The 11,379-nt window shown below is 45.4% G+C and overlaps 1 protein-coding gene across 1 annotated transcript in view; it reads left to right on the forward strand.

Moving 5' to 3' along the window:
* The window catches only part of sobpa (sine oculis binding protein homolog a), a gene marked incomplete at both ends in the record, with an annotated part of 54,482 nt that extends 44,370 nt beyond the window's left edge, over positions 1-10,112 (forward strand). The window contains 2 exons of the mRNA XM_083633634.1: positions 433-528; positions 8,043-10,112. Of these exons, the coding sequence (XP_083489760.1) occupies positions 433-528; positions 8,043-10,112 (2,166 nt within the window). The remainder of the gene's footprint in view (positions 1-432; positions 529-8,042) is intronic.
* Between the last annotated feature and the right edge of the window lie 1,267 nt (positions 10,113-11,379).

Raw genomic sequence — 11,379 nt, forward strand, 5'->3', positions numbered from 1 at the left:
TTTTCTATATAATTTTCTTACTTCATACTTTCTTACCTAATTTTATAACTTCAGTATTATCAAACTTGTTTTTATTCCAAATGTGCCAAAAACCGTATTTTCCATTTTTTCTTCTTCTTAAATAAATGGGTATTTGAATGAATGAACATGCTGCTATATTTGCTAACAGCACTTAAAATGTCTTTCATGAATGTCATGCAGACTCTTGAACCATACACATGCATGCATGCATACACACACACATAACAATCAGAGAACCCTGTTTGATTGGTTTGTTCACAAAACCAATGCATGTTCACCTCTTCCAAAGTCACCATTCCCTCTCATCATTCTCAGTGTTTGATTTATTTCATTTCTGAGTTTCCTTGTTGTTTCTGTTCACCTGTTTATTTTGTCCATTCGTAAAAAGAAGCCATTATTTCTCCCCCCCAGGCAAGAGACGACGATGGCCTCGGTGGGAAAATACCCCAGCACAGCTTTACTCAGGACACGCCCAGGCTTGTCTTCAAGACAAACAGCGATGTGCTTGTAAGGACCATAACCATTTAACACCAGATAGTGTTTAAGCTTGATGGCTTCTGCACACATATGTTTTGATGATGTTTATTGTTAAAAGTGCCTAATTTTCTAGTAATTTCTTGTTGTTTATTATGTCACTGGACTGGCAGGTTCATATTTGGCCATTACGAGTAGATATCAAACATCAGAACATGTGAAAGTACCGGTAATACACAGCACCTATCTTCCAAGCGGTCCTTCTGGCCAGTTTGTTTTTAGCCTGTTTTATATAGTCTTTTCATACTGTTAAGTTTGGCAGTTTTGTATCTTTTTCATACATAATCATTTGGTTTCTCATTTCCATTTTGCATCATATTCAGCGGTTTTGGTCTCTTAATGTATAATATCAGACAAGAGGTTAACCAATCCAGAATTAAAGCTGCAAAAGATGACACATTTATGAGGAAACTGTAAGACAAATTGTGTTGTCAGATTACTTTTTCGATATCAATTTGACGCGGTGAGATTCATAGCTCACAATTGAATTAAACCAGTTTTGTGGACCATTCATCACAATAACAACACAATGATATACTGCACTAACATTTCACTTGTGATACCAGTGAGCCCAGGTGAGAGAGGTAAACACACATGTGTGTGTGTGTGTGTGTGTGTGTGTGTGTGTGTGTGTGTGTGTGTGTGTGTGTGTGTGTGTGTGTGTGTGTGTGTGTGTGTGTGTGTGTGTGTGTGTATGTGTGTGTGTGTGCGTGCGTGCGTGCGTGCGTGCATGCGTGTGTGTGTGTGCGTGCGTGCGCGTGCAGGCGTGTGTGCATGCATGTGCGTGTATGCTTGCTGGCTGTTCACTGTGAAATCCAGTGCAATTGCAGGTCACATGGCCAAGGGAGAATGGTCCTTGTATGTCACAGCTCCTGTGTGATGACTCACACTAATAGGTGATAGGAGCGGGCCCTAGGGACTGCAGTTATCGTCTTCTATGGCATTTATCTACAGTTTAACCTTTTGCTACTCTGTTCAGGTTATAATGTCCGTCTAATTCTGCAGCAGGCACACAATTTAATATAAAAACCGCCATGAAACATATGAACTAAACCTGTTTTCCCTATACAAAGCTAGGCTAATTATAACCATAGACTGCATCTGAATACTGTAGGTCTTGGCCGCATGCATTGACGCTCTTGGATGACATATGGTTAATTACATGGATATTTCAAATAAAATGGAGACCACAGTGAATCAAACTGTAAAATGTAAGCTGATAGTCTGGCTAATCATGGAAATGAGTACACATGTTGCAGATGGCCTGTTAAGCATTGCCAAATTTCAATTTTCATGCATAAACTTTTAGTGTAAGCCATCGCTTTATTTTCGTTCTCCAGTGGACCAGATGCTTTAAGATGGCAGTCTCTAGCTTTTACATCTCATCCTTGTGCTCCTTCCACAGTACAGCGAGCACACAGTGTCTCCCACTCTGTTTACCTACTTTTTATTATTATCCCCCCCCCCCCCTTCCCAAATTGTGGATTGCGGTTGGCGAATTGGCAAGAGTGGATATTTTGGTATCGATTCTTTGGAGCAGAGACGAAATGAGCAAGATGACAATGAGCCAGGAGACTGGTTTTCTTTAAGCGCCTGGTTCACTTCATTTTTCAATATAGGCTAGTGTGGAAAATGATTGTATCTGACAAGGGCAAAGACAAATAGTGTTTAAAGGACATGGGTTTAATTCTTGTGTGACAATGTGAGCGATTCAAGAAGTGTGAAAAGAAATTACATCTATCTTATAGAGCAGTGGTTCTCAAATGGGGGTCCGTGGCACTTTGCCAGGGGGTCCGCAGAAAGTTTTCAGGAAAATAAAACTAAAAAACTTTTTTTTTTTTGCAAAAGCTTAATAGTTCAACGAAAATATTTTATGCTGTAAATTTAAAATGCTTCATGGATTACATTCTAATCTAACAAACCTATCAATTTAAAAGTCAATCACGTTACCGTGGAAACAATTAAGCTTAGCCCAAAATCACAAATCAGAATGAGGGGGTCCCCGGTATATTTTCACTCTTGTAAGGGGTCCTTGGCTGAAAAACATTTGAGAACCTCTGTTATAGAGGATATAAGCTGTCCCTTTTGGTACCTCTTTATCCCGCAGTATACAACCTCTTCAGATGCTGCAACCTCTTCACCTTGTGAGACGCTTTCATCTGCTGAACATATGCAACCTCACAATCTCTGCCTGTCTGAACCCCCCAGCCTCTCAACCATCTGCAACCTCTTCCTCCTCTTCCTCTTCACAGCCTGAAAATGCTCATCCTCGCCATCTCTTGACAACGTTTCTGCAATCCACGGATACGTACAATCTCAACGTCTATTTTAAACAAAACGTTGGCCTTTTACGTTTCAAAAACATGGCATTTTATGTTTCTAAATTTAGAAATGTGATATGCAACATATCTTTGATTCAGAAACTTGATATTGTACGTATCCGTGGATTGCAGAAACCTACAATGCCGACATTTCTCTGGTGACCAGCCTGGACAGCCTGAAACCTCCTCATCTTCTGCCATCTCTTAACCCTTTGCAACCTCCTCCTCCTCTTCAGTGTCTGAAACCTCCTCATCTTCTGCCATCTCTTAACCCTTTGCAACCTCCTCCTCCTCTTCAGTGTCTGAAACCTCCTCATCTTCTGCCATCTCTTAACCCTTTGCAACCTCCTCCTCCTCCTCCTCCTCTTCAGTGTCTGAAACCTCCTCATCCTCTGCCATCTCTTAACCCTTTGCAACCTTCTCCTTTTCAGTGTCTGAAACCTCCTCATCCTCTGGAACCTGTTGATGGTTCACAAACTTTAATCCTTGTCAATCTCTTTATCTTCTAAAACCTGTATGGTCTGTAACCTCTATTCCTCTGCAGCAATTTAATACTCCATCCAGTAGCCCTTCAGGTTTTCTTCCAAGCATCATTTTAACAATCACCTCATCTAACTTTAATAGTAATAATAATAATAATAATAATAATAATTATTATTATTATTATTATTATTATTATTATTATTATTTAGTTATACTCCACTAACCATTGCCTGACGTAGGGGTTCCTCAATTTTGCTGGCTTTGTGATTGGGTCAAAAGGTGAGAGGAGCGAGAAAAAGCAGAAGGGCAAGATGACTGCCATGGCGCTCGCACTTGTTTGGAAGCACGATAATTGTTGTAAAGCAAACGGTTAAACTACACCGCTGAATCCTGGTTCGTTGGCCACGGTGGAAATAAATGACCATAATTACATTCAACTGCAAACATCTGTGTGCAGGAGTGGGGAGAGAGCGAGAGAGAGAGAAAAGCACAACTCCATTAGCGTAATGCACAGTGAAATTTCACTCACAGTGCAGAAAGTCGTTAAGTGCTCTCCATCTGTCTTTCTGAGTCGAGGAAAATTTCAGCGCATTTATTATTTAAAATATCCTGGGCCTACCATTATCAAACTCAACTTGCCAGAGCACCTTTTTGACTTTTACTCAGTCATGGTTCATTGAATTAGCCAGGATTAAGTGGGCAGTTTAAAACGGACTGACATTGAAGATTCACTTTAATAGCCACAGTAAGTAATCAGATTACAAACAAGGAATTTGACTTAGTGCAAGTATGCAGCGCAGCGGTCACACCAATAGTAGTCGAAGACAAAGCAATGCAGAAAAACAATCACAAATTATAAAGTGCAAAATATAGCCCTTTAAAGTGACATATGATGATGGGGGTAGACATGAGCCCCGGGGGTACGACTTTTTCAAGGGGCCCCCCTTACGCCTTTTACAGTCCCGCCTCCATTTGCATACAACAATGCCACACTGCGTTTTCCCTAGGTTTGTCAGACTTAGGTGCACGTATGTGGGTGCTCCCCCATGAAAATGTTATGTTTTTCAATTAAGAAAACAAACTACAAATAATTTTGGATCATTATTATTACCATATCTGTGTACAAAAAGTTGGAAAAGCTAGAGCAGATAATAAATAAACAACACTCAAAAAGCTTAAAGACAAATATTGCTACAGAAGACCACTGGGACTGGGAGTGGGAACCAACTACAACCATTAGATCGGGGAAAATACATTTAATTTGTTTTGATCTATCATTAGCCGTCCGCTAATCTCCACTGTTTTCAAACCTCCCGCTGTGGCATCACAAACCAACAAACAGCCGCTGGCAGATTACGGTAAAAACTTTGTTACTGCTGTGAACTGAAGCTCAGAGTTAAACAAGTTCCTTAGAAACAGAAAGAGATGACAGAAAGATTACAGGGTTAAACTAAAAAGTGTTTTAAGGTGACAAATCTGGGAAGCTTGGACATTACACTTCCGGTTTCCACTGCAGAGCAGAGATAGTAAACAGGAAAACAATTTCCCACTCCACTCTGAATCCAGACACCACAAAGGGCCCACAAAACATATACGTCAGATCGGCAATACTTCATTTTGTAGGCGCCACATGTTCCCGCGCCCCCTTTTAGGTGGAAAACACAAGCCTCTCCCCATTGACTTCAATGTAAAATAGCACAACCAAAAAAATATATAGAAAAATAACAATATATCTCGTTTATTAATTACCCCAAAACACCATGACATGACAATATATTACAACTCACCTGGCCATAGAATGGGCAAGATACATCGGAAATATTACTTTGACCCATCTAAAATCATGTAACTCATGACCCATCTCTGACCTACTTCCGGTGTCCGCCTCCAGAGACCACAAGCGGACGGGGGCGCGCGCTGTAAGCCCGTGCATTAAACCAGGGCTGCAGTTGGGTAGAAACTGTTCCTGTGACGAGAGGTTCTGGTGCCACCAGCCCTCAGTCTTCTGGTCCTGGGTGGGAGGGGCCGGTCATGATTTTCCGAGGCCGCTTCAGCATCCTGGCAGTGTGTAGGTCCTGAAGGGATGGCAGGCTGACATCCACATCTAGTCCTGTTCTGTTTGCTGTGGTTCGTCATGTTCTCTAACTGCTTGTCACAAGGTTTACTCAATACATGAATGCTATCAGATGTAGTGCTAGTTTCAGAAATTTCTCATGAATTGCATTCTCACAAGGTATCTTTCCCAAGTCACACTGCCAAACCATTCTGAACTTATTGGCAGTGGCACCACATCCTGGAAGTAAGTCTTTCAAAACTTCCATCCTTTTGAATGACGCTTCTGCCAAAACAGACAACCATGAAGAAGAAATTATCAGGAAGGCAGCTTGTACGGAGCAACCTGATCCAAAGCGCACACTGAAACAGCTGCAGGACATCATGCTATGTATTCTTTTGAAATCCCGGCCAACACCACAGTGCATCTGCACAAACACTTGTCCGCTGTCTCTCGGACTCGATAACGCCAAATAAACTAATGTTGTGACGCAGTATGCAAAAGAGTTTATCTGCCTTCCAGTTGCTTCCCTCAACTTATTAACATTCAGCAGGGGGGCTTAAGGGTCCGTGTGATGGATGGGTGTCGTTGAGGGGTCTGACAACTGATTAATGCCTTAATTATCTCCAGCGAGGACCTGCCACTCCTCCCAGAGCTGACAGAGTGAGCTGTGTGTGGCCTGACGAGTAACACCATGTTCGGGGCTCGCCCACTGCTATCTACTCTACCAGGGTCACATTCATTTTCTCCCCAAAGAAAAATTTGCACTTTTTCTGCAGAAAAGGTGTGTAGTGTAACCATGATGAAACAGTGTGTGTAGTGTAACCATGATGAAACAGTGCGCCAGAGTCTTTTGGGATCTTTGCCACCGCAGTGACCGAGAAAGACAAATGTCCGATTGTAGCCCCTTTTCCCCCCGACTCTTGCGTACGTTGTGTTTGGGTTAAATTCTGGTACGGTTTCTGCATGCATAAGCAATGCTATAGCCTGGCTGCTAATAAAAGCAGTAGCACTGAAGAGACTAAAATATTTTACATAGCGGTAAATGTTTTGGTGAAAGTTTGAGAGGCTGTATTTGAGCTTACAGTAAACTGGCAAATACTTCTCTCCATGCATGTATCATTAATGATAACACTAAATCGACAGGTGGTTAACATGTCTTTATTATAAAATTATTCATCAGATATTGGTAATAGATTATTATGGATTAAATTATTGGCTCAGACAAATCCAAATATCACTCCATTAGAGCTGGTAGTTATCTTACAGGTGTGATAGTTAATAACACATATCAGAGGGTATATTCACAAAGGAGCAAAAAGTAATGTACTGTAATAATAAAAGCCAAATTATCACCAAATGCCATGTACATCCATGAACATAATGAATCTTAATTGCTTTAATACAAAGAGGTAGGCACGGTGGCGCAGTGGTAGCGCTGTCGCCTCACAGCAAGAAGGTCCTGGGTTTGATTCCCGCCTGGGGTGCTGAGGGTGTGTTCCCATTCCCATGTCCTCAGTGCCTACGGCCCAGGTGGGGTCGTCAAAAAGGGCCTTTCTGTGTGGAGTTTGCATGTTCTCCTCGTGCTCCCCTGGGGTTTCCTCCAGATAGGAACCCCCGCTAAAAAAAAAAAGTAGGCTGTTGGAAACTGTTAAATATCATCAATTTGTGGTGTTCAATGCATTCCATGAGTTACTTTGGAGTGAAGTGCTGTAATTTACTTTTTTGTTGTAGCCAGTTTCCCTCCATTGTCTATTTGTAGACTATTTGGGAAAACATCTTTCCACCAACCATAGGCTGCATACCTTGAAAAGTGGAGAGGTGGTAGCTACATGAGGAGAAAGGAGAAAGTTCTGCTTCAAGCTATTGCAAGTAATGCTATTGAGATGAAGCCTCATAGCATTAAGATAAACATTACACACTGTAGTGAACTGACTCACCCATCGTTAAGTATCAAACTAGTCGGTACACACCTCCATCCCAAGTGTGGAAGCCCATTATATGAAACACGTTTTCCTCTTTCCTCTTTCGATGTTCTCTGCCTGTGGCAACGGTCACATGGGAATCTGCGCTCCAATGAGAATGAGTGGCTGCTGATTGCCAACAGAAGGTGTAAATGGCCATTCCTTGTTAGGAAAAAAAGTTTATTTTTTCTAAGTTACACAAACAAAGACAAAGTCACTTTAAAGCCACTTAAGAGTAGAGTGCCATCTTATGCACATTTACATCCCGGTAAACAAAATTAGCTCAATTTAGACGCACACACGCACGCATCATTCATACACACACATACATTCAAATAGAGGCAGGCATGTGCATGTATGCAAACGTCAAAGTTAAGTGTTTGTTCTTGACAGATCCTGTTAAATATTTAGAAACAGACCATCAGTTTTCCTCAGAAAAAAATAAGATCTTTATTTTAATGTGTTTATCTCCAGATGGTTTGGAGGCTGAGCGTCTGCTTACCAGTGTGCTTAAAGGGAGATTGTATTGTATTTCATCAAGAACAAATTATAATTGTTGTATGCAGGTTGAGAGGTACTGATACTGTGTGTCGTGTGTGTGTGTGTGTGTGTGTGTGTGTGTGTGTGTGTGTGTGTGTGTGTGTGTGTGTGTGTTTTGTGTTGCAGGTGTGTGACTGGTGCAAACACATTCGCCACACCAAGGAGTACCTGGACTTTGGTGCTGGTGAGCGGAGGCTGCAGTTCTGCAGTGCCAAATGCCTGAACCAATATAAGATGGACATTTTCTACAAGGAGACCCAGGCTGCCCTGCCTGGGGGACTATGTAACCCAGGACACGGGGCGGGTGGGGAGGGTAAGGCAGAGTGCAGCGGAGGGGTACAGCTGCTCACTCCTGAATCATGGGGGACGCCGTTGACGGACCTCCGGCGTAAGGCTCCCTCACCAGGGGGACCTTCCGCCACCTCTTCTTTTGCCCCTTCCACCTCTTCTGCCACCTCTCCCTCGGAGAATGCTACTGTCTGCTCCCCGTCCTCCTCGTCCTCAGCCAAGGTACCCACACCCAGACTCCATGAGAGCCCCACACTTCCCCCTCCGCCCATTCCCACCATGCACCCGCCTATGGGGGTCCCCTCCGGTAGCCCTCCCATGGTGATGACACCCCGGGGACCCATGCCCCTGCCTCTGTTCATGGAGCATCAGATGATGCAGCACATCCGTCCACCCTTTCTACGCCCCTCTGCCCATGCAGGAGGCCCCAACAGCCCCCTGTCAAACCCCATGATCCCTGGCATTGGTCCACCACTGCCCCCAAGGACCCTCGGTCCACCATCCAGCCCCATGCACAGGCCCATGATGTCTCCGCATGTCCACCCCTCGTCCAATCACAACGCTGGCATGATGCCCCCCTACCCTGGCCTCCACATGCCAGGCCTGCCCCCTTTCCACCCGAGCAATATGATGCCCAATGGACCCATCCCCTTTCCCCCAATGATGAACTTTGGCATGCCATCTCTTGCCCCCCTTGTACCCCCGCCAACTCTCTTGGTCCCTTACCCTGTCATTGTTCCCCTCCCGGTCCCAATCCCCATACCCATCCCCATCCCCTACACCCCTAAGACATTCAGAGACCAGCCAGAGAGCAGTGGCCTCATCCCCAGTGCTCCAGAGTCCTCAGAAGCCTCAGCCTCCGGGCCCCACTCCCCTGGTTCCTCTGGTGGAGATGGAGGGGAGCAGAAAGTAGGGCCATCTGGCTCAGGGCCACTCTCTCCTGGGTTCTCTGGTTACAACCCAGACCAGTTGAGCTCTGGCTCAGAGAGAAGCAGGACAGCGGTGGTTGACTTGACTGTGAAGGCAGAGGAAAGTTCAGGGACCCTGTGTATGTCCAGTGGCCCGGGTCTAATGGAGGGGGTGATCGATCTAACTGTGGGCCAGCGGTCGTGCCAGCAGCAGGTCATTCAGAGGATGCTGCCTGGGTTCCAGGTTAAAGTGGAGGCAGAGGTGGAGCCACAATCTCCACCGGCTGCTGGGCTGGGGAGGGACGGGAGGGAAAGGGCCCTCTCACAGTGCCTCAGTGCTGAGGAGCTGGAAGAAGCCACACACGCCAACACACTGGACTCATCTTCCCCACCCTGCAGCAAGGACAGCTCTTCCTGCGGTGCTGATCCCCCACTGACCCAACCCAACCCCTGTGTTTCCACCCTCCCTAATCCCCAACCCTTACCAAGCACAGCATGGACCCAGCCCCAATCCCTGCCCCAAGTCCAAGCTAGCCCTGCTGCCCCATGTAATGTCATAGTCAATGGCACGGGATGGCACGCACTCCTCGGTCCTGTCTCTGAGTCTGGCCCCAACCACAGAGGAGAGGGAGTCGCAGGAGAAGGGGGAGAGGGCCAGCCAGCAAACGGTGAGTTGGAGCGGGAGGCGCTGAAAGAGAACAGCTGCTCGGTGGCCAAATGGGAGCCAGGGAAGCGGGGCTCAGCAGAAGAAGAGATGGTGGGCACAGGGGAGGGTAAGCCAGACCCTGACTCCAACCTGGAGGAGGGCAAGCACGGCTATGCCCTGCCGCTGCTGCCCACCGGAGGCTGCGTGGTCATCCAGCCTGTGCCAAAGCCCGGCGCTGACAAGACCGCCATCCTGTCCTGCTCCATCAGCGCTCCGTTATCGGCTGCTGGGAGTCCCGAGCTGGAGCCGCCGCTGAAGAGGAGGTGCCTGCGAATCCGCAATCAAAACAAATGAGGTGGGTGATACAAACATCTGCATGCATATAACGTTACTGTATAGCTATGCCATTTCTTTCACTTTTTCACTTGGATTGTTGGTTTGTTGGTTTGTGTGTGTGTGTGTGTGTGTGTGTGTGTGTGTGTGTGTGTGTGTGTGTGTGTGTGTGTGTGTGTGTGTGTGTGTGTGTGTGTGTGTGTGTGTGTGTGTGTGTGTGTGTGTGTGTGTGTGTGTGTTGGCAGACAATGGACTTCATGCATGAATATTTGTTCTTCCCTTGCATTTATTTGTCTTAAAGTTATGTTTATGAACAAATGTGGGATTAATAAACTCTGCATAGGGCTTGGAATTTGTTCTTATACCAGTGCAAAGTCGGCTATTCTTCGTGTTTACCTTAACTCATTCCCCGCCAGGGTTTCTGACCTTTTTCAGTGATTTTCTGGGACCCACAGAATATTGTCTTCTATGACTATGTAAACACCGAATATCCCGAAAGACAGAACAAAGCCTCTACTTTCATGGGGGGAAAAGTTTGTTTCTGCCTTCTTCCGTTCTTTAGTTATCACTCGCATCAGGAAGCTGGTTGTCGCTCACCAGGAAGCTGAGATACATGCTTCTTTGTCCAGCGAAGCAAGTGAGAAATTCACCCCGCATGGAGAGTGTACGGGGCGGGGTCACGCTCTCATGTTCTCCGTGGGTCTGGTGCTTCCTGTTACTCGGTGTGTGGAGGTCTGGGGGCAGATTTGATGGCTGAAATTTACACTATGTGAGAGTTCACAAAGCGGATTACTAATCTAAGTGACAGGAGAAGTGATTTTGTGCGTTTGCCAGCTTCTAGTGAAAGAAATCCTCCAGCATTGAGTGACTGTCATGAGCCCGTGTCACAACGCGCTGATCCCGGGGGTAAACATGTCCTTGCACCGCTTTGAGGCTCCAGGCTGGACGTGTTTTATGTGGTCCCTCCATGAAGGGAGATCGATGCTGAAAACGGTTTTATGGGGCAATATCTGTGGCTAGCAGAGGAATATACGATTATGGTACCACTTCATAAGAGAGCACCATCTATCGCATGGCGGTGAAAAGATGGGTCTATAAGTCTATAGATGCCAATGGCGGGGAATGAGTTAATTTACATAAAATTACACCCATATTTCCCCATATGAGTTGGCACATAGCTCCCATTTTAGAGGAAGATAGCTTGTTGAGGGGTTTATTTTGCACATCTCATACCAAAGTTTAGGATACACTCATCAAGCTCTTAATGAAATGGTATTCAAGAGCATCA

This window comes from Poromitra crassiceps, assembly GCF_964638095.1.
Source record: "Poromitra crassiceps genome assembly, chromosome: 3".
Taxonomy (NCBI): Eukaryota; Metazoa; Chordata; class Actinopteri; order Beryciformes; family Melamphaidae; genus Poromitra; species Poromitra crassiceps.